The 27,036-nt window shown below is 42.0% G+C and overlaps 1 protein-coding gene across 1 annotated transcript in view; it reads left to right on the top strand.

The window, feature by feature from the left end:
* Window positions 1–13,299: 13,299 nt before the first annotated feature.
* LOC127581014 (chitinase-3-like protein 1) overlaps window positions 13,300–27,036 on the top strand; it is a 51,557-nt gene continuing 37,820 nt past the window's right edge. Inside the window, exons 1-2 of the mRNA XM_052035073.1 lie at window positions 13,300–13,324; window positions 14,779–14,983. Of these exons, the coding sequence (XP_051891033.1) occupies window positions 13,300–13,324; window positions 14,779–14,983 (230 nt within the window). The remainder of the gene's footprint in view (window positions 13,325–14,778; window positions 14,984–27,036) is intronic.

Below are 27,036 nucleotides of genomic sequence, written 5' to 3'. Positions count from 1 at the left end.
AAGACCCAGAAATTGTGGTCCACATTGCTATTAATGACATGGCTAGACAGAGGGGTAAGGTCCTCCAAGCAGTGTAATAAGATGGGAGGGGTTATAAAGGATCAGCATTACTCCCAGTACCCATGTGCTAACAAGTACAGAAATTGAGGAATACAATAAATGACTAGAGGGATGTTGCAAGAGAGAGGGCTTTACAATTCTGAGATCGTGGGGCAGAATGTACTTGTGTATGGCACGATCTGCTTGGTGTCACGAACCAGCAACAAAAGAATTATTCCACCATAGAGAAAGAATTGCTGTCGCTTGTTTTAGCCTTGCAACATTTCAGTGTATATGTTTGCACTGCTCAGAAACCATTGACTGTGTATACAGATCATAACCCATTGGTGTTTCTGAGCCGGGTCAAAAACAAGAAGAGAAGGCTGTTAAACTGGAGTTTAATTTTGCAAGAGTTTGATCTCATGATAACTCACATTAAAGGCAAAGATAATGTGATTGCTGATTGTCTTTCCCGATGTTAAATGGGAAACATATATCTTTACTAATCTGATATTCTGTAAATGTGTAGCAGTATAATTATTAACATTACTAACTGTATGCACGGTTAAAATTTTTCTTGGGAAAAATTCTTTTTTAGGTGGGAGGTGTTACGGACTCGGTGAAAGTCCCTTTAAGACAGAGTGTGTGTGTGTGTGTGTGTGTGGCATGCTTACATCAATAGAAGATAAAGGACGTAATGACGTTGTCAAAGAAGTCAGAAGAGAGAGAGGGAAGGGAGAGAGACGCCAGCTTGCTAGTTTTCTCTATTGATGGATGAGAAACAATAACTGTGTCTGCCACTGAAATCCATGTATGGAAATTGGAAGTAATCCAGTGGAGTTCACTTTGTTGCTGACCTGTAGAAGGAAACAGGTATTTGTGTGGACGACCATGATTCGGATACTTTTCAGGGTGAGGAAGTCACTACCAAGTAAACACTGAAGTGTCGTTTAGGTTCCATCGTGGAACATTTGGACTTCGTAATTACTCTCTCTATGTTTCTCTACATCTACGTCTCATCTTCAGACAACGGTGGTTGTTGAAGAAGCCTTTGCTCATGTTTCACCTTATGGCTTGTGGAACTGAACTTTAAAAACCATTCCTGGACTTGGAGTTTGGGACTTTACCACACACACACGAAGAGTTTAGTTTTTGGGGTTTAACATTTTTGAATTTCTAACATACTAACATTTTTACTTCTATTTTTCGTATTATCATAAGTAGTGATTAATAAAATAGTTTTTAACACCAAATCATGACTCGGTGTGTTTCTTTTGTTGCTGGTTCGTGACATTGGATTGAAAGTTTTTCACTGCATCTTGGTATTACGTAACAAAAATTAACTCATACCAATACCAAGCTGGGACCTGCAAAAGTCAGATGTAACTAGTTCAACACAACTGGGACCAATATCCTTGTAAAGGAACCAGATGGTTAACAACATTTAAAAGATACTTGGGCAGGTACATGGAGAGGAAAAGTTTAGAGGGATGTCGGTGAAATGCGGGCAAATGGGAATCTTGGTCGGCATGGAACAGTTGGGTCAAAGGGCCTGTTTCCATGTTGTATGACTCTATGACGCTCTCGTGGAGGGTGTAAACCAGCTTAGCAGGGAGAATGAGAACCTGAGGAAAGAGTCAGGAGGAAGAGAAACAAAACTGGAAATAGAAGTTAGAAAGAGAAACAAAGGACTGCAGATGTTGGAATCTAGATGAAAAACATGATGATGCTGGAGGAACTCAGCAGGCCAGGCAGCATTCGAGAAAAGCAGGCGGTCAACGTTTTGGGTCAAGACCCTTCTTCAGGAGTTCTAACTTCGGAAGAAGTTAGAAATATAGTTAGAGCATGGAAAAATATTAAAATCTCAATTTGAAGACACTATATATAAATGCAGGTCCCATGTGCAACAAGGAGGATGAATTAACAGCTCCAATAGTTGCCATTACAGAGACAGGTTTGCAATGTGACCAAAGGTGTGAACTAAACATTCCAGAATGTTTAACATTTGGGAAGGGCGGCCATAAAGGGTAAGGAGGTGAGGTGGCACTGTCAGTGGGGGGTGATACCTGTACAATGGATAGAGAGGGTGAGGTGGCACTGTCAGTGACGGGTGACGCCTGTACAATGGATAGAGAGGGTAAGGAGGTGAGGTGGCACTGTCAGGGGTGATACCTGTACAATGGATAGAGAGGGTGAGGTGGCACTATCAGTGAGGGGTGACACCTGTACAATGGATAGAGAGGGTGAGGAGGTGAGGTGGCACTGAGGGGTGATGCCTGTACAATGGATAGAGAGGGTGAGGAGGTGAGGTGGCACTGAGGGGTGATGCCTGTACAATGGATAGAGAGGGTGAGGAGGTGAGGTGGCACTGAGGGGTGACGCCTGTACAATGGATAGAGAGGGTGAGGAGGTGAGGTGGCACTGAGGGGTGACGCCTGTACAATGGATAGAGAGGGTGAGGAGGTGAGGTGGCACTGAGGGGTGACGCCTGTACAATGGATAGAGAGGGTGAGGAGGTGAGGTGGCACTGAGGGGTGACGCCTGTACAATGGATAGAGAGAATTGCTTCACTAACGACGCATTCCCTCTCTCGAGAAACCGGCCATCCAGGAGGCCGCGAGTCAAGAGGGGCGCCACATCCACACCATCTCCCCCGCCCGACCGCAACCTTTTAAAGGACAAGCTGAAAGGCTGGAGGCGGCATAACAACAGATAACGCCGCCATTCCTTCCCTCCCGCTGTTGTGTGGGGATGGGCCTCGCATACTGATTGGTGCGACGCGGTCACGTGGGCACCCCTTGGCTCTGCGCAGGCGCCCCGTTTTGGCGGGAGGCTGCTGTCCGCGGGCTGCCGAGGGGAGCTGGTGGGACCGGTCGTCTCCCGCTGGCGTGGAGTGAGTAGCGAAAAGTGCCCCTGAGGGACCCGGGATCCCAGCTGAGCAAATAGCTACGTAGAATATTTTTCACTAATAAATGTGCATTTCACGCTGCGTCTGGGGGGTGGGGGGTTGAGCGGGGGAGTGGGTTGGGGGGGTGGGGGGTTGAGCGGGGGAGTGGGTTGGGGGGGTGGGGGGTTGAGCGGGGGAGTGGGTTGGGGGGGTGGGGGGTTGAGCGGGGGAGTGGGTTGGGGGGGTGGGGGGTTGAGCGGGGGAGTGGGTTGGGGGGGTGGGGGGTTGAGCGGGGGAGTGGGTTGGGGGGTTGAGCGGGGGAGTGGGTTGGGGGGGTGGGGGGTTGAGCGGGGGAGTGGGTTGGGGGGGTGGGGAGTGGGTTGGGGGGGTGGGGGGTTGAGCGGGGGAGTGGGTTGGGGGTGGGGGAGTGGGTTGGGGGGTGGGGGTTGAGCGGGGGAGTGGGTTGGGGGGGTGGGGGGTTGAGCGGGGGAGTGGGTTGGGGGGTGGGGGAGTGGGTTGGGGGGTGGGGGGTTGAGCGGGGGAGTGGGTTGGGGGGGTGGGGGGTTGAGCGGGGGAGTGGCTTGGGGGGGTGGGGGGTTTAGGGGAGTGGCTTGGGGGGGTGGGGGGTTGAGTAGGGGAGTGAGTTGGGGAGGGGCGTTGAGTAGGGGAGTGGGTTGGGCGTGGGGGGTTGAGTTGGGGGGTGGGGGTTGAGTAGGGGAGTGGGTGGGTTGGGGTGTAGGGGTGAGGAGAGAGGGGAGAAGTAGGGTTGGGGTGGGTGGGAAGGGTGGGGTTGGGGTGTGGGAGGGAGGGGTGGGGGGAGTACTGAAATGTCATCCATGGCACTGTGTCCTTTGGAGTCGAGGACAGCTCGTTTCCACTCCATTTCTCGGACATTGGGCGGTGATGAATCCGCTGCAGAATTTTCCTCGCCCTGTGGTCGTGGCGCGTGGGTGTAGGTGCTCTGCACGACAGAAATGCTGCAGAAGCTAGGTCCAGAGCAAATGAGTCAGCGTTACTGTTAGTATAGAAATGGTGCTAGAGACGTTAGTGAGCCTGAAGCCCGATAAATCCCAAGGATCTTCAGGTGTTGCATTTTGGAAAATCAAATCTAAGTAGGACTTTCACAGTGAACAGTAGGGCCCTGGGGAGTGTTGTAGAATAGGGGGACCCAGGAGTACAGGTACATGGTTCCCTGCAAGCAGCATCACAAGTGGTGAAGAATGCTTTTGGCACGCTTGCCTTCAGTCAGGGCATTGAGGTTAGAAGTTGGGAGGTTGTACACACCTGGAATATTGTGTTCAGTTTTGGTCGCCCTGCTATAGGAAAGATGTTATTAAACTGGAAAGAGTGCAGAAAAGGATGTTGTCAGGACTCGAGGGACTAACTTATAGAGAGGGGTTGGACAAGCTAGAACTTTATTTCCTTGGAAGTGTAGGAAACTGAGAAGTAATCCTATAGCGGTGTATAAAATCATGAGGAGCATAGATTGAGTGAATGCACACAGTTTTTTTTTCCCAGGCTTGGGGAATCAAGAGTTTGAGGGGAGAGATTTAATAGGAACTTGAGGGGCAACTGTTTTTGGTCTATATATGAAGTGAGCATCCAGAGGAAGTGGTCAAAGAAGGTACTGTTATGGATTAGGTTGCTATTTGGTGAATGTCCCTTTAAGATATAGTGCCGTAGTGTGTGTGGCATCATTATGACAACAGCAGAAGTAACAACGTGCTGATGTTTTGGCAGTCAGAAAAGAGAGAGAGGAGGAGAGAGACACTGCCAGCTGGTCTCTGTATCGATGGATGAAAAACAATAACTGTGTCTGTCACTACAATCCACATATGGACTTTTGGAATAATCCAGTGTAGTCCACTTTGTCGTTAACCTGTAGTAGGAAACAGGTATTTGTGTGGACAGCCACATTTCAAATGTCTTTCGGGGTGGCAGATACTTCGGAACAAAGCAGTGGAGCTCATCAGTGACAGAGGTGTCGTATGGGTTCCATCATGGAGCATTTGGATTTCGTAATTTCTCTATTCTCTCTACATGGTCTCTTCAGTCAACAGTGGTTTTGCAAAAGCCTTTGCTCACGTTTCACCTTATGGCTTGCTGAACTGAACTTTGAGAACTATTCCTGGACTTAAGGTTTGGGAATTTGCCATACACACACTTCGAGTTTAGTTTTGGAGGTTAATGTTTAATATCTAACATTTTTTTCCTTTCTTATTATCATAACTAGTTATTAATAAAATAGTTTCTAACACTTATATGTGACTCGGTGTGTTTCTTTTGTTGCTGGTACATAACAGTACAATAACAACTTTTAAAAGATAGTTGAACAGGTACATAGATAGGAAAGGTTTGGAAGGTTATAGGCCAAATGCTGGCAAATGGGACTAGCTTGGTTGGGCATCTTGGTTAGCATGGACCAGTTGAGCCAAAGGGCCTTTGTCCTTGCTATGTGATTCTGACTTGATGATGTGCATCCCAGAGCTGTGAAAGGGAGACACTGCAGATAAAGTAATAGGGTAGTACAACATGGAAACAGGCCCTTCTGCCCAACTCATCCATGCTGACCAGGTTGCCCATCTAATCTGGTCCTATTTGTCCACGTTTGGCCCATATCTCTCTAAATCTTTACTGTATATGTTCAACTGTATTTTAAATTTTGTTGTCGTACCTGCTTCAACCACTTCCTCTGGCAGCTCGTTCAATATACGCACCACCCTCTGCATGAAGAAGATGCTCCTTGGGTCCCTTTTAAATCATTCACCTTAAACCTATACCCTCTAGTTTTTGATTCCCATTCCCTGTCAAAAAGGCTGAGTGCATTCACTGAATCTATGCCCCTCATGATTTTATTCACCTCTATAAAGTCACCCCTCAAGTCTCCTTCACTCCAAGGAATAAAGTCCTACCCTGCCAAACCTCTCCCTATAACTCAGGCCCTCAAGTCCTGGCAACATTCTTGTAAATCTTACTTGTATTCTTTCCAGTTTAATGACACCTTTCTTATAATAGGGTAACCAAAACTGTACACAATATGCCAGGTGTGGCCTCACCAATGTTTCATACAACTATGATGCTGGAATCGAGTAAAAAACAATCTGCTGGAGGAACTCAGTGTGCTGAGCAGCATCTGTGGTGGTGGGGGGAACTGTCAACATTTTGGGTTGCCCTCCAGCTGCTGTCTCCCTCCCCAGCTCCATCTGCCCATCATCCTTCACCTCCTTAGTCCACTAATCGCCTACTAGCCCCTGTCTCACCCTTCTCCTCTATACTGGCTATCCTCCCCCTCCACATTCAGTTCTGATACAGTGTCTTGGCCCAAAACGGTTCCTCCAGCACGTTGTTGCTCCAGACCTGTGGAAGAAGTGGTTATCATCCCAAATTCTACATACCTGTATCCTCAGTTTGGTCCCTGCAGATTGAGTGTGGACACTGGGACCTGACTTTGAAAGAAGAGAGAGAGAAAATAGAGAATTATCAACCTTAGCTAGCCTGACTTTGATAGTTGGGAGAATGCTGGAATCTATTTTAAATGATGTCAGATCAAGACCATTGGAAAGTAATAATATGATTGAGCAGAATCAGCATTGATTTATGAAAGGGAAATTGTGTTTGGTAAATCCTTTGTTCCTTGAAGATGCAGTTAGTCAAGTTAATGATGCAGAACTTGTGAATGTGATAGAACACTGATTCCTTGTATCTGTGCAGGATAGACTTCAACATGGACCAGTTGAGCTGAAGGGCCTTTTTCCTTGCTGTATGACTCTGACCTGATGATATGCATCCCAGATAATTTTAAAAAATGTTGGATGCTGCCTAGGCCCTCCCGTTAGCACCCAATACTCTCCATTTCAAATAAGCATTACTATGGCGTATATAAAAACATCATGCATTAATAAGTTTATTAAAACATTTAAATATCTAAATATTCAACAAACAACTTCAATTGAAACTCCCAAGATGCAGCTGGGAAAACAACTCTATCTAGCAGGGAGCCACTTGACAGAGGTGGTCTTCAAACTGATTAGTATATTTATAAAATGATTTGTATCTTGATGTGTACATGTATATAAATATATTTGTTAGGAAAAAAATTAAGTTAGGACCTGGGACTTTTTTTTTGCGAATGTGGATCTGTGGATAGCACGATAATGAGATCTGAATGTATTTGATTTCCTATACAGACATGTTTAAACAAAGTTAGTGGTTATGGAATTAGGGGTGATACATTGGTATGAATTGATAGTTGGTTAACAGAAAAAAAAACTAATTTGTCTTTCTCAACTTGGCAGGCTGTGGCCAATGGAGGATCACAGGGATTTGTGCTTGGGGTTCTAATTATTGACATTCTATATCAATGATTTGGCTAAGAGTACCAAGCACAATATTTCCAAGTTTGCTGAAGGCACAAAAATAGAATGTGAGTAGTAATGAGAATGCAAAGAGGTTTTAAAGGAGTAAGGACAAGCCAAGTGAGTGGGCAAGAGAAACAAAGAACTGCAAATGCTGGAATCTAGATGAAAAACACTATGATGCTGGAGGAACTCAGCAGGCCAGGTAGCATCCGTGGAGAAAAGTAAGTGGTCAACATTTCTGGTCAGGACCCTTCTGCAGGACTGAAGATAGGAAAAGGGGAAGCCCAATATATAGGAGGTAAAAGCAGAGCAGTGATAGGTGGACAAAAGAAGAGAGGCAGGGTGGGCACAAGGTGGTGATAGGTAGATGCAGGTAAGAGATAGTGATAGGCAGGTGCAGGGGAGGAGGGGAGAATAGATCCACTGGAGGATGGGTTAAAGGTAATGAGGGAAAAAAGTGGGGTAGGAAAGGGAAGAAAAGAAGAGGCATGGTTGGGGGTTGGACGGGGGCAGTGGGGAGGATTCCGTCTGTAACCACGATCTGCATCTCCCTTTTGCCAGACACTTCAATTCCCCCTTCCACACTATCACAGATCTGTCAGTCCCCAACCTCCTCCACTGCCAGGAGAATTCCAAGTGCAAATGGAGGAACAGCACCTCATTTTCCATCTTGGAACCTTGCAGCCTAACGGCACGAACATTGAATTCTCCCACTTTAAGTAATCCCCACCGCCACCCCAACCATGCCTCTTCTTCCCTTTCCTAGCCTAACTCTTTCTTTCTACTCCCCTTTTCTCCTCCTTACCTTTGACCCATCCCCAGATTCATGGTGTTTTTCAAGTGAGTAGGCAACACTGGGAGCTAGAGTACAATTGAGAAAATGTGATGTTATCCATTGGCCAGTTTTTCTCATGATCTGATGAATAAACTTTTATAAGGAGTTCTCTGAACCATGTTCTCTGTTTTGGAAACTTCTTGTCTGAACAGTGTATGAAATAGGGTGTCTCTTTAGGGAGTTTGGGATTGGGCATTGGAATAATGTGAGTTTGGACCAATGGACTGTAATTAGAGCCTCAAATCTGAGGAATTTTACCTGGGAAAAGATGCTAATACTCATTTACTTATCTGGAGAATTTTTTCGACAGTACTGATAGCTCTCTGGGGCTTTGAGGTTCACATGTAGGTTGTGCATGTCTCCGTAGCGTCCTTGAGGATGGGATCACTCTAGCATGGTAAATCATGAACTTCATAGTCAGTTTGAGATCTTGGTTATTGAATAGCCTTTTCCTCAGACAGCCAAAGGCTGTGTGGCTCACTAGAAGCACTGGCAAATTATGTCATTGATGTTTGCTTTCTCTGAGAGGTAGCTCTTGAGAAACGTAAAATGATCTACATATTCTGGGGTCTCATGCTGGACATTTATTGTTGGGAGATGGTGTTATGAAGTGGATCAGGTTGGTGGAGGAGCTTTTCCAGATGTTTCATGTAGGACCTAATCTAGCAAACATATCAGTGAACAAGTCAGTGAAGACTTGGGCATTCTCAGGGACTGAGTTCCATATGCAAGTGGCACAGCAGTACTTTTATTTATCTTTTTTAAGCAATAGGTATCGCTGGCTGGCATTTATTGTTCACCTCTGCACGGATCATATTTAAACAATGTGAGGTTTAATTATTATTATGTTTCTGATATCCCAGTCGATTTGTTTTTAACTAAGCCATAGCTGGCAGAGATGAGGCAAGAACACTTACACTTATATAATTCCAAATACACAATGGGTTCTAATTAAACAATTGCTAAGCCACCTAGAAAACATACCCTATTATGGAAATCTCTCAAAGAGATACCATTTGAAAGAACTCAACATCTGTTGGTTTAAATTCATGAAAAGATTAAACAGTATGCTCTTATTTAGGCTAATTTCAGTACCAACTGAATGAAATCCATGAATAAATCTGTTGGTTAATTAATTGGACATGAAAATGTGTCCTATGTGACCAATATTAACGATTCTGAGAAGCATGAATCCAAGTACAAAACAAAGACAGGAAACTGATAATTTGAGGTAAAACCTCCAACTATTCTGAAGTAATTGTTTGGAATACGGGAAATAAGAGGAATTGCATATGTGTGCCAATTTTTTTGTTTGCCTTAAGGAAAACTTAAGTCAAGAGAGACAAGAATGAGGGTGATTGGCAAAAGAACCAAAAGTGACATTGAAGAAAGGTTTTTGTTTAATGCAGTGAGTGGTTGGGGCCTGAAATGCACTACCACTTTGATACAGCAGGCAGATTTAATTCAAAAGGGAGCTGAAAGGATAGAATTTCCAGAGCTTTAGGGGGGTGGGGGGGTGGGGGGTGAGTGGGAGGAAGGTGGGGATAGCACGATGGTACATATATGGAGCTGCTACAGAATCAACAAGCCAAGTGGCTTCCTTCATGCCGTGACGAATCTGTGAAATACTCTTGAGAGCTTAGTGGTGAGACAACAACTTGAATCACTACAGTCCTTCTGGTGAAGGAACACCCATGGTTCTGTTAGGGAAGGCATTCCAAGGTTTAGATCCAGTAGTGATGGAAAAATGGCAGTATATTTCCAGTTCAGGATGGTGTGCAACTTCAAAGGAACATGCAGTGCTTATGTTCCCATGCACCAAAGAATCCTTGTGCCTGCCACACCATTCATAAAATCATGACTGAACTTTTACTCCTGCGCCAATGAATATCACTTGATTTCCTTAATATCTAAAATTCCATCAATTTCTGTCTTGAAAAAAACTGAGCAACTGAGTCTCAACATCCCTCCTAGACAGAAAATTCCAAATGTTCACTCCCCTCTGGATGAAAAAAAACTTATCCATGTTTCCAATGGCTGACCACTTCTACCTTGTCAAGCCCCATCATAAATTTATATTTTTCAATTTCTTGGTCTTATGTTAAATATAAATAACTTGGATGAACCTATTGAAGTTATGGCTGTTAAATATTCTCATGACAAAAATATATGTAGGACAATAAGTTATGAAGAGCATGCAAGGAGCCTTCAAAGGGACATGGTTTGGATTAAGTGAGTGGGGAAAAAATTGTCACAAGGTGCATTGTGAGAAAATGTGAAATTGTCTATTTTGACAGGGAAAGTAAAAAGCAAGAAGATTATCCAAATGGTGAGAGACTGCAGTGTTCAGGTGCAGAGGGATCTGGCTTTCCCAATGCATGATCTGGAAAATGTTAATATGCAAGAAAAACAATTAGTTAGGAAAGCTAATTAAATTTTATATATTATCAGGGAAATTGAATACAGAATACAAGGAGGTTATTGTTACAGTTATATAGGGCATTGGTAAAAGCACATTTTGTATGATATTGGTCTCCTTATGTAAGTAAGGGTGTAAGAAAGCAGTTCAGAGAAGATTTACGAGATTAATACCTGGAATGGGAAGGTTATTGATGGTTAAACAGGCTATGCTTTTGTCTATTGAAGTTTAGAAGGGTGAAGAAACTTGATTGAAATATATAAGGGATTTGGACAGTATGGGCATGGAGGGGATGTTATGTTGAGCTGGAGAATTTAGAATTGGAGTTCACTGTTTAAAATAATTAAACACCGAGTGTATCTGTTTAATTCTCTCATGTTGAAGATGGTTGTTGTCTGGCACATTTGTGGCATGAATGTTTCTTTACACTTACCAGCTTGTACCTAATGTTGTCTAGGTCTTGCTGTATCAGCAAACATCCCTGTTCCTGACTATGTGATGGAAGGAAGGTTATGAAGCAGCTAAAGATGATTGGACCTAGGATACTGCCATGAGAAAGTCCTACCATGCTGCATTTACTCTGGAGATTAACCTCCAACAACCGCAACCATCTTTCTTTGCAAGATATATCTCAAGGTATTTTCCCCTTGATGCCACACTTGGTCAAGTGCTGCCTTGAAGTCAAGGGCAGTAATTCTCACCTTTAAAATTCAATTCTGATCAATATTTGGTCTTGGCAAAACCAAAATCAGCACCCACAAGTATGTTATTGAGTAAGTGTAGCTTGATAACACTGTCAATTACACTCTCAATCACTTTGCTGAAGATTGGGTAAATTGGTTGGGTGGAATTAGCTGAATTGCAATTAACAGGATTTGTCTGGGCATTGTACCACTGATAACATTTGCCACTGTTACAAGTATACGGGAACATTTTGGCTAAATGCATTGGATAGTTCTGGATTACAGGTCTTCAGCTTGACGGCCAAAATAGTCTCTGCTTTATCAGTCATAGAGTCACATTGTATAGAAACAAGCGCTTCAGACCACCATTTCCATGTTGACCTTTACAAACCACACTAATCCCTTCTACTTGCTGAGGTCCATATGCTTCCACACCTTGCCTATTTAAGTATCTGTCTAAATGTCTCTGAAACGTAGTTATTGCATCTGATTTCACCACCTCCACTGACAGTGTGTTCCAAATATCAACCACTCTCTGTGTAAAAAAAAAATCCCCTTTAAACCTTATTCCTCACACCTTAAACCTATGCTCACCTGTTTTTGATACCCCTACCATAAGAAAAAGACAACATCCTTGCTGAGTGTCTTCAGCATTTTCTGTTTTTATATTGTAGTATGAAAGGCCATGGCTGTCAGGTGACAGTGACAACACTGACCCCTCTGGTCGGATGATAGCATTGCTCATCGGGTTGGAAGTGACACCACTGTCAATCAAAGATTTGTCTCCACCCCACCCATCAGGTGCAAGCATAGGGATTGGCCTCGGAGAGCACCTTTGTTCCTGGGTCTGCCTCACCATTGGCCTTGGTAAACACCTTTGTCTTTGACCACCAAACCATTGGCCTGTTTGAATTACCTGAGTTAGATCCACCCAGCTCTCCAGCCCTATAAAAGATGCTGCATGTGTGCAATTTGACCAGGAAATCATAACAATTGTGTCATCCTCTGTAATAGTTGATTTCCTTTGTGTGCTATTGAAAAGTAATAGTCTATGAATTTCTTGACTTCTGCCCTTTTTGTTCTTGCCAGCTGTTTTATATCTAGTTGAATGTTGCATTAAATGATCTGAATTAATAGTCCAATTGGAGCTAGGATCACCCTGCGTGTTTTGAAGAGGCTTTTTTTCAGACATTGTGCTGAGGTAGAGGAAGTTGAAGACATTTCCCTAGTACAGCAGAGTACAGTAGGATTTTCACATTGGATCCCTCTAGAGCTCATATATAGAGTTTGTAGTAGGGTTTTGATAGTCAAACAACAGAGGACATAGAGTCAGTAGGGAGCAGTAAAATGGTTGAGAGATGCGTACAACTATGAATGGACTGATGTGTGAGCAGAAGGAAACTGGATAAGTTAAGAGGCTGGGAGGGAGAGTGCTAGAGAATTCAGAACTTAAGTACTGAGATAACAATTTTAATAGGCTACTTTGGAAGAATAAAGTTAAACTAAAAAAAAGGGATATTAGTTCTGATTATACACAAATGCTGCAAATATCCAGGAGCGTACGGCTAACTAATCTTATAACCCTACATATAAACACATATAGTTTTGGTACTTTAATAATATTTCATTTGTGTCTTTTCACAAATTTTTTCTTTGATAAATTTACATTTATTCTTCCATATTTGAATCAATTATTATTGATAGGATAAGGTTAATTAGAGAATAGGCTTCACTTTAAAGTATAACACCAAGCACTTAGGCAAGTGATTTAAAACAGACCAATAATGCTTCCCTACACCTTGACTATGGGAAATAATGTGCAGAGCTTTAATATTCTGCTTAATGCTTTTGATTTTTGCTCAGAACCTGTTGTTGGTCATATATCTAAGAGATTTGATTGAAATGTATTCTCTGCCTCCCTTTTTGAATGCCAATCAATGTTTGTATGAAACTAATAACCATGTGACCATATATTGTAGGTAATGTGGAGACATTGCATAGTTCCATCAGTACCGCAAAAGTACCCTCAATTACGTCAAGCGTCAAGCTACAGAGGCAATAACTCAACTAATCAAGACATGGGAATGATATTTGAACTTCTTGGTAAGTATGATTTTTAACAATATATTCAAAATCTGCTCAACAATATACAGGTAAACTATTTTTAAAAAAGAGTTATGATTTGGAACAAAAACAAAATGCTAGAAACACTCAGCAGGTCAGGCAGCATCTGTGGAAGAAGAAACAGTTAATGTTTCAGAACCAGGACCCTTCTTCAAAACTGAGGAAAAGAAAGTTAGTTTTCATCAGGAGAGAAGGTGGGGAGGGATTCATAAAACTCTGATAATATGGCATCCAGTTGTTTAGAAATCCATATAGATTTCTAAAACCAATCACCTTTGTGATTCCTTTTACTAACAGTAATATTGTTTTCAAGATTATTTTAAGTAAGCTGCCATGGTAAGATTAGAGCTCAAATTCTGTTGATTACTAGGCAAAGCCTCTAGAAACTAGTCCAGTTACAATACCATGATGCTTCATGTTAATCTACAAAAAATATGCCTGGGCGCCTTCCTAATAACACCTTCAGTCTTAGACTTTTAACAGCATTTTGTTTACATTTATCTTCACCATAAATTCTGGTTGTGTTTGACTTTGCCATAAAAATCCATTTACTTTTCCGTATTTGTCTCAATTACTACTTTTTGAAATGGGCTGATTGTAGAAATTAGCTGTGCTTTAAAATCAAAGTTCAGGTGTACAGTGTGTGATTTAAAGAAAAATTCTCAGCTATTTTTCTTTACCTTTACTATGGATAGAATGCAGAGCCTTGGAGTCTTTGATCTTTAGATCATACTCAGATTAAAATCACTATATTTAAATATTTCCAATTCACTGTTTCTGTGTTCCCTGCATCTGCATAATTTGAATTTGATTCAACTCAGAATCTCAAACATTTTCAGGTGTGGAGGGATGCCGGCCTATAGCCTGCATTACTGGATCAAATAATGGTTCACCCACCCATTTAATATTTGCTACTTTAGCTATTCTTTCTGTGGAAAACCTTGGTACATTTTTGAAATATTAATGGAAATCTACAAATAAGATGCATGTCTAATACTAGAAAAAAAAATCAAAATTATTAAATAAGCTTTTGACTTTTTTTCCAGGGGGATTCTTTATGTTGTCCCAATTGCAATTGGGTAAGTCCAATATTGCTCTCAAATGCAAAAGCTACTGCTGGTCATCATATCTCAGTGATCCTTTTTGTTAAAGCATTGCAAATTATTAAGCAATTAATGAAATAGATATTGTGCTTCAAGTATGTATTTAGATTTTTAAAAATTGAATAATTTTAAAATACTTTTAAAAATTTTAAATTTCTATGACAAAAACAAGTGGCATTTAGGAAAGTAATTTTTTGCTGCTATGAAGTTGGACTTTTAGTAAAACTTAATGGATGATTACATTTAGACATGACAAATATTTGGTGAAATATTTAATTCTGAAATAAATAACAAGTTTTATCATAACACGATTTATTTTCTATTTTATAGGCAGTACTTACTTGCTTGCTTGTTATTTCTCAAACTGGGCTCAATACAGATCTGGATTTGCTCGGTATTTGCCTGAGGAGATTAATCCTTTTTTGTGCACCCACTTGATTTACGCATTTGCTGCCATAAATGAAGATAATAAAATTGTTACCACGGAGAATAATGATGAAGCTTTTTATAAATCATTTAATGATCTCAAGAAAAGGTACAAAAAAGTGGGGACGCGTTCATCAGCAGTTCACTATATACTAAAGACTTTCTTAATCTATTGTTCTTTTTCATGTTAAATGTTTTCATTTGCATATGTCTTTGGAAGCAGCTGGACGTTGAGATAGCCGCTAATGAAGCCTATGGAACCTGGACTGTATAAATAGAGATGTAGTATATGAAAGTGGAAGGGTTATATTGCATTCTTATAAAACATTGGTTAGCCACAATAGGAATATTGCTCCCAGTACTGGTCACCACAGTTTAGAAAGGATGGGAAGATCCAAGAGAAGGTGCAGTAGTAATAGACACTTTAAAAATCATCATATTATTATGGCAAAGTTAAAATAGTTTTAGGAAAGGGAAATCATTCTTGGCAAGCTAAAGTTCAGAACTATACAGCGCAGAAACAGGTCCTTCAGCCCAACTTGTCCATGCTAACCAAGTTGCCTAAATGATCTAGTCTGATTTGCCTGCACGTGGTCCATATTCCTCTAAACTTTTCCAATCCATGTAACTGTCTAGGTACCTTTTAAAGGGTTTTGTAAGAATGTTCTTTGAGCAGGGTAGACAGTGGGAAACTAGTGGGTATAATGTATTTGGACTTCCAAAAGACATTTGATAGGATGTTACGCCAAAGGTTACTGTACAAGATAAGGTCTGTAGTATTAAGGGTAATTACAAAAAAAAAAGAGAAAATATGTTTTTAGCAAAGGCATATAAAGGCACTTTCCACACAAGTGCCTTTGAGATGTCTTCCTTCTTCCTGAGCTATGGCTTACTCTCTACCATAGTTGAGTGAACCTGTGACCACATCTAATCTACTTCTCACACCTCCTGTCTCGCCCCCTTTCCTTCTGGAGATAAGAAGATTAGATTTTTCCTGATGTTCACCTTCTACCTTACCAGCCTCCACATTCGATGGATCAGGTTTCACAATTTCTGCTACTCTTAACAAGATTCAATCACCAGACACATCTTCCCCACCTCTTGCTTTTAAGCGTCTTGAAAGGGCCGTTCCCTTTGTGACTCCCTGCATTCTTCCATCCCTACCAACCACTCCCCTTCTTAGGACACTTGCCCATGCAACTGCGAGAGAACACCTGTCCTTTTACTCCTTCCCTTCCCATCATCAGGGACCAAAATAGTCCTTCCAAGTAAGGCAGAAAATCACTTGCACCTTTCAATCTAGTTTGTGCATTTGGTGTTCAGAATGTGGTTTCCTCTATGTTGGAGAACCAAAATGCAGATGTGCGCAGAGATGATCCTGATATTCCTGCTGCCTGCGAGTCTAATTCTCTATCCTTCTCCCACCCTGAACAATCTGTCTGTGACACTGTTAAAACTAGACCAACCATAAGCTTAAGGAACAGCATCTCATCTTCCATCTGGCTACATTTCAGTCTAACAAACTCAATATAAAACTCTACAACTTCAGCTAACTCTCTTTCTGTCTGTTCCAGGACTGTTTATGCAGGAGGTCGGTTTTTCTGTTACTATTAACATTGACATGTCCAATAGCCCAGCATATTGCAACATTTGAAGCTTTTTTGTTTGTATTATTACTCGCTAAGTGCCCCTATTAACTCACCAACCTCTTCTAATACCAAGGCAATCATGGTCTCACCCTATCACAGATATTTCCTTTGATGCATTTGTCCCTTACCCCACCTACTCTGCAACTTACAACTATTCTTGCTTTTTTCTCTTTCTCATTTCTGATCAAGCGTCTTTGACTTGAAATATTCACTTTCCATTTCCTGCTGAATGTTTCCAGCATTTTCTGTTTTAACATCAGATTTCCAGCATCCGTAGCTCTTTGATTTTCATATAAATAGATTGGAAGGAAAGCTGTGGCAAAAGGTGTACAATGTGAAGAAATGTTACCCACATTGATAGGAAGAATAAAACAGCAAAATATTATTGTTTGAGGTTATTATATACTGGTGTCCACATGCAAGAAGCACAAGGTTAGCATGCAGGTATAACAAGTACTTAGGAAGGCAAAAGAATGTTGGCCTTTATTGAAAAAGGAAGTATGTGGAAGTTTCACTACATCATACAGGATCTTGGTGAGGCCACACCTGGAGTACTATATACTTTGGAATACCTAATTTAAGGATATAATTGCCTTGGAGGCTGTGCAGAGAAGATTCACTGGATTGATTCCCGAATGACAGAATTATTTTATGAGGAAAGATTAAACAGGTGCCTTGATCTCTTGTGTTTTAAACAAAAAGTTAAATGATGTTCTGCAAACATGTAAAGAAACCTGGAGGCTTTGCAGAGGGTGCAGAAGAGATTTACTAAAATAACTCCATTTAGTTGTGAATTGACCAGAGAAGCTAGGATTGTTCTTGAACTAGAAGAGGTTGTGAAGGGGTGTATTTAAAATCATGAATAGTATAGGTAGAGGGAATTTTTTCTCATTGCTGGAGAGGTGAAGAATTGGAAGGCAAAGATTAAATGTGATGGCAAGGGAATCAAAACTAAGATAAGGAAAAATACTTCTATGTAACAAGTGGCTAGGATCTGTAATGCACTGTAAATGGTAGTAGTGGGGGAAAAATTGACTGTAGTGTTCAGAGGAGTATTGAATAAGTACCTGAAAGGAAAGAATGTTCAGCAAATAAGCGATTAGATGGATTTTCTTACTGACAGCTCGTAACTGACTTCCTTCCATGTGCACACCATTCTGTGATCCTGAGAAGAGCTCATTTGTCTGATATGAGTAAGAATTTCTTCCCTTAGATTGTGAATCTTTATACTTCTCTTGTCCAGACAGAATCCTTTTGTGGCTATTGCAATATTATCAGTTTAAATTTATTTCTGTGATGATGGGATGTTGGCTGGTGAATTGACTGCAAAATAATTGGAGGAAGAACAGACTCCAGTGGAAGTCTTTGTTGAGTACTTGCCTATGGCTCAAATTCTCAGAAAGATGTACCTGAAGATTATGATAGGAATACATTTATTATTGTAAAGGCTAGTCTTCACTTGATGACAAGATCCTAAACAGCTGGGATTATTGTTTCAGAGCCAGTTATTCTCCCAGGTCTTTTATCAACTTGCTGTAACAATAAAAACAAAGAAAGTTAACAGTTAGAATCAGACTACTGCAGGTCTTATTGGATGCCTTACTACCTGGGTCACTAGCATCTTTGAAATGACAACAAGGACAGTGGCAATGATGTTAGGTGTAATTTGGGATTGATTGGTATATTGCCAGGGTTATGGCACCAAGGGACTAAAGAACCTTCCAGGCATGGTGGCATTGCAGAACTGTTTTTGTAACCCATTTTCGTCCTTATTAGCATTGCTTGAAAACACTCTGTGTCCCGATATTCAACATGGCTCTGTACTGTAGTTTTCTTTTGCTGCTTTCATTTCCAGGTCAACAAAATGGCTATTGTTTGAGGCACAGTTTTGATAGCATTGATTATATAAGCCATCATATTTATTTTTGCTGCAAGTTTTACTGACCTTTTGGTATGGATTTCTGAAGACAAAAAGCATGAATATTTTTCATACTAGGAGTGAAACGCCTCTTTCACCACAGGAAAGGAAGCAGAGATTTTGATTGTAGGATCTCCACCCATAGATCCAAATGTTCCAAACATGAGGTGTTGCATGCTATTAAAGTCAAGTCGAGTTTAGTCTCATGTGCAAAGGTATAGTGAGGTACAGGTACAGTGAAAAACTTGCTTGTAGCAGCATCACAGGCACATAGGCTCAGACAACACAGATAATATAGATTATACAAGACAGTGGAGAGAGAAAAAGACTGCAAAACAAGACATTAGTGCAAAAAAAACAATCAGAGACAAGTCCATGGGAGTGCAAGTGGTAGCCTGTAGTGTTCCGTTGCTGAGGTAGGGTTAGGGTTGTGCAGGTCGGTTCAAGAACCTGATGGATGTCAGAAAGTAGTTTTCCTGAACTTGGTGGTGTGGACTTAAGGCTTCTGTATCTCTTGCCTAATGGCAGCAGTGAGAAAAGGGCACAACCTGAATGGTGGGGATCTTGATGATATATACTGCCTTCTTGAGGCAGCGCATCCTGTAGATGCTGTCAGTGATGGGGAGGGCTATGCCTGTGATGGACCAGCATGTATTCACTACTTTCTGCAGCCTCTTGCATTTCTGTGCGTTGGAATTGCCGTACCAGGCCATGATACAACCAGTCAGGGTATTTTAAACAGTGCACCTTAGAAGTTTGTTAGAGTATTTGGTGACATGCCGAATCTCTTTAAGCTTCTAAGAAAGTCAAGGTGCTGGACGCTTTCTTCGCAATTACATCTATCTATAAGTTTCTTATGTGCACTTGTGACTATTTAAATGTTGACAATACAATTCTAATCCAACATGCACACAGATTAATCTGCATTTACTACTTATATCTCATCAAGTCTGATAGTGACAGCATTGCCCACACAGTTGATCGACACTGTCAACTCAACATGTATATCCTTTTGGACATTCAAAGTAAATTCACATTTAGGATGTTATTATGAAGTAACTTGTGTATGATCAGGAATCTTGTTGCGTGGTCTTGGTTTCATGTAAATTCGGATGGTTTTGCCTCCCATCATCTACTCAATTATACCAAATTCTGTTGCCAGGTTAGATGCTGAGGGGACCTTTACCCTAATCTGAAAGTCTGGAACTGGGAACGTAGTCTCAGTTTAAGGCATCAGCCATTTCAAAATCAGATTTATTATCACTGACATAGGATGTGAAATTTGTTGTTTTGCAGCAGCAGTACAGTGCAAAGACTTAAAAATAACTATAAATTTCAAAAGAAATAACTAGTGCAAAAAAAAAGGAGTAATGAGGTTGTGTTCATGGGTTCATGGACCGTTCAGAAATCTGATGGCAGAGGGGAAGATGCTGTTCCTAAGTCATTGAGTGTAGGTATTCAGGCTCCTGTACCATCCATGACCCCATGGACGCTAACTCATTATTCTTTTTTTTTGCACTATTTATGTATTTTTGTAATTTATAGATTCTTGTGTCTTTGTACTGTACTGCAATCTCCTTAAACTTCTAACTAAGTAGAGTCGCTGGCATGCCTTCTTCATGATTTGGGTAAAAGATCCAAAAAGATTCTATGCACAGGAGTATGTGAATCTTTGGAATTCACTCCTTGGATGGCTAGGCAAACTTAGTTGTTTAATGTTTCCAAGGCTGATATCATTACATTCTTTAATATGATGATGCAAGAAAGTCGTCTTGAGGCATAGGATCACATGATCTTCCTGAATGGTGGAGTAGGTTTGATGGAACAAATGGCCTATTCCTTATTCTATTTCTTACTTTAAGTAAGCAGATGACCTTGATGATTATTAGCACAAATCATGAAGCTGATTAACCAAATTGTAATAGCAGTTTAAAAACCTATGGGTTAATAAACGAGTAGAATGTGAAAGTAAGGAGATCACAGTATTTTGTAAATTACTAGTTAGGCCTCAGCTTAAGTATTGCAAATAACTCTAGACAGTGCTCTTCAGGAAATGTGTTAAGGCCTGAGAATTGGTAAATGGATAAAGAATGGGTTTATCAGGAAATGACTAAGTATAGGTGGCTTCAATCTGAGGAGAGATGAGAAAATTTAGATTTGTTCTGTTTGAACAGAGAAGGTTAAATAATATTTCCTCTGGCAAGTGAGTCAGTATAGCTTTACCATCACTGGAAAAATCTCTGAACGGTGGGGGGATGTGGGAATAAAGATTATTTTCAAGAAGAGTACTGTTGGAATCCAGAACGCTCCATCTGGAAAGATGTTGAAAGCAATTCCTTTAATAATTTTAAAAGAAGTTGGACAGGTGCTTGGCAAGGAGTGGTTTAAAAGAGTATTGATAAAAAAGCACGAGTGTCGGAATAAACATGAATGCTCTTTCACAAAGCTCACAGATACAAAGAGTTCTAAAGGTCCACTTTTGAACCTAAGTTTTTGTGATTTTAAAATTTCTGGTACCAGAAGCATAAGTTCTGAAATTAGATTCAGATTAGTTTATTGTCATGTACCCCAGGGTGCAATGAAATTCCTTGCTTGTGTGAAGCACTCAGTGTAAACAGTGACCATGATAATAACAATAAATGCAGTGATGAGTGCAAAAACATCAGAATGCTGCAAGTAATAGTAGTGCAAAGATAAATGCTAAAGAGGTGGAACCATAGAACCATACAGCACAAAACAGGCCCTTCGGCCCACCATGTTGTGCCGTCCATCAAACCACCCTCACACTATCTAAACCTTTCCTCCTGCATATCCCTCTATCTCACATTCCTCCATGTGCCTATCCAACAAACTCTTGAACCTGTCCAATGTATCTGCCTCCACCACCACCCCAGGCAGTGCATTCCATGCACCAACCACTCTCTGGGTGAAAAACCTCCCTCTGACATCTCCCCTGAACCTCCCACCCATAACCTTAAAGCCATGCCCTCTCGTCTTGAGCATTGGTGCCCTGGGAAGGAGGTGCTGGCTGTCTACTCTATCTATTCCTCTCAATATTTTATATACCTCTATCATGTCTCCCCTCATCCTCCTCCTTTCCAGTGAATAAAGCCCTAGCACCTTAAGCCTCTCCTCATATTCCATACGCTCTAATCCAGGCAGCATCCTGGTAAATCTCCTCTGCACCCTCTCCAATGCCTCCACATCCTTCCTATAATGCGGCGACCAAAACTGAACACAGTACTCTAAGTGTGGTCTAACTAGAGTTTTGTAAAGCTGCATCATCACTTTGCGGCTCTTAAACTCAATCCCACGATTTATAAAAGCTAACATCCCATTGGCCTTCTTAACTGCTCTATCCACCTGTGAGGCAACTTTCAGTGAACTGTGAATATGAACCCCCAGATCCCTCTGCTCCTCTACACTGCCAAGTACCTTGCCATTTACCCTGTACTCTGCCCTGGAGTTTGTCCTTCCAAAGTGCACCACCTCACACTTCTCCGGATTGAACTCCATCTGCCACTTGTCAGCCCAGCTCTGCATCCTATCAATATCCCTCTGTAAGTTCCGACAGCCCTCCACACTATCCACAACACCGCCGATCTTAGTGTCGTCCGCAAACTTACTAGCCCAGCCTTCCACCCCCTCATCTAAGTCATCTATAAATATCACAAAAGGTAGAGGTCCCAGAACAGATCCCTGCGGGACACCACTAGTCACTGCCCTCCAATCCGAGGGCACTCCTTCCACCACAACCCTCTGGTTAAACCCTCTAATTAAAGGTTAGAGAACGTGGCAGTACCAATGGGAAGGGATGTGAAAGGAGTGGTTGGTTCAGAAATCTGGGCTTCTGTTATCTTCTGGAAGGTAGAAGAAAGAAAAGGGAACAGCCAGGGTGTCAGGCATCCTTGCTGATACATTTAGTCTTCCTGATGCAATGCACCATGAAGATGGACTGGATGGAAGGTTGTGATGAGCCTGTGACAAACTGGGCTGTGTTTATCACCATCTACAGGTTTTGACAGTCCAGAGCAGAGCGGTTGTCATACCAGGCTGAAATGAAAACTGTCAGGATACTTTCTATAGTGTATCTGTAGAAGTTTGAGAGAATCCTTGTGGACAAGCTGAACTTCTGAGATGCCTAAGGAAGTATAAATGTTGATGTGTTTTCCTGATCATTGCATCAGTATGGAACACCATGACACAAGGTTTGTGATCTCTTTCCTGTATTCTGTCTCATCATTGTTTTGATCTGGACAGTAAACTCTTACAGGAAATTAGAACGTTGCCACCCAAAGGCATGAAAACTTTGAATGAAACCTTCCTTCTGCTCCCTGTTGCTTACATTTAATTATCTGCTTTGTGTTCCTGGTCTTGTTCGTGTGTTCCATCTCTTATTGAAACTTGTGTGCTTCCAGTGCCTTGTGAATGAGAAAACTGTACAATATGTAACTTACTTCAATTTTATCACTCTTAAGGCTGGATATAAGTAAGTGTGGTTGCAGTGATTAATTCATGAGAGTGTAGTCTTATGTGTGTGTATGGGTTCAGGCTGGCAACATTAGCCATAGAGTTATACAGAACAGAAATGGGCTCTTCAGCCCAAGTTGTCCATGCCAACCAAGTTTCTATCCAAGCTAGTCCCATTTGCCTGCATTTAATCCATATCCCTCTAAACCTTTGCTTTGTACCTGTCTAAATGTCTTTTAAATATTGTAATTGTATCTGCCTCTACAGCTTTCTCTGGCAGCTCGTTCCATGTACGCACTACCTTCTATGTGAACAAGTTTCCCCTCAGGTCCCTTTTAAATCTTTCCCCTCTCACTTTAAATCTATGTTTTAGATTCCCCTACCATGGGAAAAAGACTGTGACCATCCAACTTATCTATGCTCCTCGTGATCTTATATACCTGTCCAATATCAGTCCAAAATTAAGTACCAGCCCAGCCGTCAGTTGTGGCAGGAATTGCATGCTTTGGCCGGCTACAAAACGAAGTTGAGCAGCATCGCCGACAACAGCACATCCCTTCCCGATGAGCTTAACACATTCTATGCATGTTTTGAACAGAAGGGGATGGATATGTCAACACCGACCCCAGCAGCCTCCAGTGCACCTGAACCTTCCGTCACCATTGAGGATGTAAGATCAATCTTCCGGAAAGTGAACCCGTGAAAAGCATCTGGCCCGGATGGTGACCCTGGCTGTGTCCTTAGGTCCTGTGCAGATCAGCTGGTGGGGGAATTTGCAGACATTTTTAACCTCTCCCTGTTTCAATCTGAGGCTTTAAGAAGACCACTATCATCCTGGTACCTAAGAAAAACAAGGTAATGTTCCTTAATGACTACCACCCAGTGGCTCCGACATTCACCATCATGAAGTGATTCTAGAGGCTGGTCATGGCACACATTAACTCAAGCCTCCCAGAAACCTCAACCCACTGCAATTCCCCTACCGCCAAAACAGGACTATGATGGGCACCATCTCCCTGGTCCTACACTCTTCTGGAGCATCCGGACAATAAAGGCACCTATGTTAGACTGTTGTTTCTTGATTACAGTTCTGCCTTCAATACTATAATTCCAAACAAACTCATCCGCATACTCAGAGACCTGGGACTCAACACCTCCCTTTGCAACTGGATCCTTGACTTCCTGACCAACAGACCACAGTCAGTAAGGATAGGCAACAATACCTCCAGCACGCTTATTCTCAACACTGGTGCCCCACAATGCTGTATCCTACTCCCTATACACCCATGACTGCGTGGCCAGATTCTTCTCTAACTCCATCTACAAGTTTGCAGATGATACCTCCATCATGGGCCATATCTCAAATGATGAATTGGAGTACAGGAATCAGATAAGAGAACTTAGTAACGTGGTGTCATGACAACAACCTTTCCCTCAGCAAAATAAAAGAGGTGGTCATTGACTTCAGGAAGGGGGACAGTGCACATGCTGCTGTCTACATCAACAGTGCTGAGATCGAAAGGGTTGAGGGCTTCAAGTTCCTTGGAGCGAACATCGCCAATAGCCTGTCCTGGTCCAACCACATAAATGCCACGGCCAAGAAAGCTCACCAATGCCTCTACTTCCTCAGGAGGCTAAAGAAATTTGGCATGTCCCCCTTGACACTCACCAATTTTTATCGATGCACCACAGAAAGCATCCTATCTGGATGCATGAATGCTTGGTACTGCTCTGCCCATGACTGCAAGAAACTGCGAAGAGTTGTGGACACAGCTCGGCACATCATGAAAACCAGCCTCCCCTCCATGGACTCTGTCTATATTCTCGCTGCCTCGGTAAAGCAGCCAGCATAATCAAAGACCCCACCCACCCTGGACATTCTCTCTTCTCCCCTCTCCCATCGGGCAGAAGATACAAAAGTCTGAAAGCACGTACAGGCTCAAGGACAGCTTCTATCCCATTGTTATAAGACTATTGAACAGTCCCCTAGTATGATAAGATGGACTCTTGACCTCACAACCTACCTCGTTATGACCTCGCACTTTATTGTCTGCCTGCACTGCACTTTCTCTATAGCTGTGACACTTTATTCTGCATTCTGTATTGTTTTACCTTGCACTACCTCAATGCACTGTGTAATGAATTGATCTGTATGAACAGTATGCAAGGCCAATTTTTCACTGTATCTTGGTGCAAGTGTCAATAATATTCCAATTCCAGTACCTCTGTAAGGTCACTCAGCCTCCCACCCTCCAGGAAGAAAAACATAGCCTTTCCTTGTAACTCAAACCCTTCAGTCCCAGTAACATCCTTGTGAATCTTCTGTGCAACCTTTCCAACTTAATAACATCCTTCTTATACTGCATGCAATAGTCCAAGTGTAGTCTCACCAAAACTTGTCCAGTTGCAACATGATGTCCCACCTCCTGTTCTCAGTGCCCTGACCAATGAAGGCAGCTGTGCCAAACGCCTTCTTCACCACCCTGTCTACCTGTGTCTCCACTTTCAGGAACCACATCCCTTTTGCTACCTATGTCATTCATACCAATATATACAAAGACAACTGATTGCTCACCCTTCCCCACCCTGCAGAGAATGTTCTTCATCCACTTGGAGTCATCTTTTACCCTGGCTCTCAGGAAGCAACATACCATCCTGGAGTCTCGTTTGTGACTACAGAATTTCCTATCTATCCCCCTAACTATCAAGTCTCCTATCACCACAGCCCTCCTTGTCTGCTGTACATCAGAGCCAGTTGTGCCAGGCGTGGCTTCTACTTCTGCTCTCCTCTGTACTCAGTTTTCCTTGAAATATGAGCTGGGAGTAGAAGTGAGTTACAATAACATTTGGGAAAGGCATAAGTTTTTTCAACTATTATAATTTCTATTATAATTCAAGTCCTATTATAATTTTCTAATATTAAAGTCCTATTAAATTATAATAACTATTATAATTTCTATTATAATTCAAGTCCTATTATAATTTTCCTTCCTAGTTTGCTATCTGTTGAGGGACAAGTGCCCTTGATGAGAACACACGTATTTTGTGGGTCAACCCAAAGATAAATCAATCTGAAACATTATTTCTCTTTCCACAGATGTCCCCTGATCTGTTGATTGTTTCAAGCATATTTTGTATTTATTTTGGAGATGATTTACATTTGGAAGTGGAAGAAAGACAGCAGTAACATGAACAGTGAATTTAAGATGTTCAGTTCTGTGCCATGTTTATTGATTCCTTCTTTAATATGTTGCTGGGAGGAGAAAACTAGTGATAGAAGTGAGAGTGCGGTTGATACTGCTGGAGGAACTCTGGGTTAAGCAGCATCTGTGGAGGAAAATGGGTTGCTGAAATACTGAGTCAAGACCCTTCCTGGCTCCATTTCCAGCTCCTGCCATGTCTTCACTATTCCCTCTGACCTTCCCCACTCTGATGCTAAGTGATCTGTCCTCAGCAGAGGCCTTTCATACCCCTGCGCCCACACCTCATCAAGTTCCGGACCCACCATGACGCTGAGCTATTCTCTTCCTCTTGGACACCCCCTTCCGGCCTTTTATCCTCTCTTGACCTTTACATTTCTAATTGCTGATGTGACATCAACCACCTTCTTTTCTCCACACCCCTCACCAACTCCAACTTCAACCCCTCCAAGTGCACAGCTGTCCACTCACTCAGCATCAATCCCAACCTTGCCATCACCTTCTGTGTCTCCAGGATGGGCTTGCACAATATTACTTCCTACAAAGCGAGATCGGTTACCATAAATAGCAACAACCCATCACTCACGTCAGCCTTTTATGCAAATCTTTGTTAGGGAGAACTATGACACACTCATATGAGCCCCCACATCTCTGGATGGCCCTGTAGTCTCAGTATCTGAGGCTGACGTCTGGGCATCCTTCAAGAGCGTGAACCCATGAAAGCTGTCTGGATCAGACGGCATATCTGGCTGAGTATTAAAGATCTGTGCGGAGAATTTATGGACATATTCAACCTCTCAGTTCTGTGATCTGAGGTTCCCACCTGCTTCAAAAAGGCATCTATTGTACCAGTGCCCAAGAAGAGCATAGTGACTTGCCTCAATGACTACCATCTAGTAACACTTACATCAACTGTAATGAAGTG

The sequence above is a fragment of the Pristis pectinata genome, chromosome 20 (genome assembly GCF_009764475.1).
Source record: "Pristis pectinata isolate sPriPec2 chromosome 20, sPriPec2.1.pri, whole genome shotgun sequence".
Classification (NCBI taxonomy): Eukaryota; Metazoa; Chordata; class Chondrichthyes; order Rhinopristiformes; family Pristidae; genus Pristis; species Pristis pectinata.
This window is presented reverse-complemented; position numbering and strand designations above follow the sequence as displayed.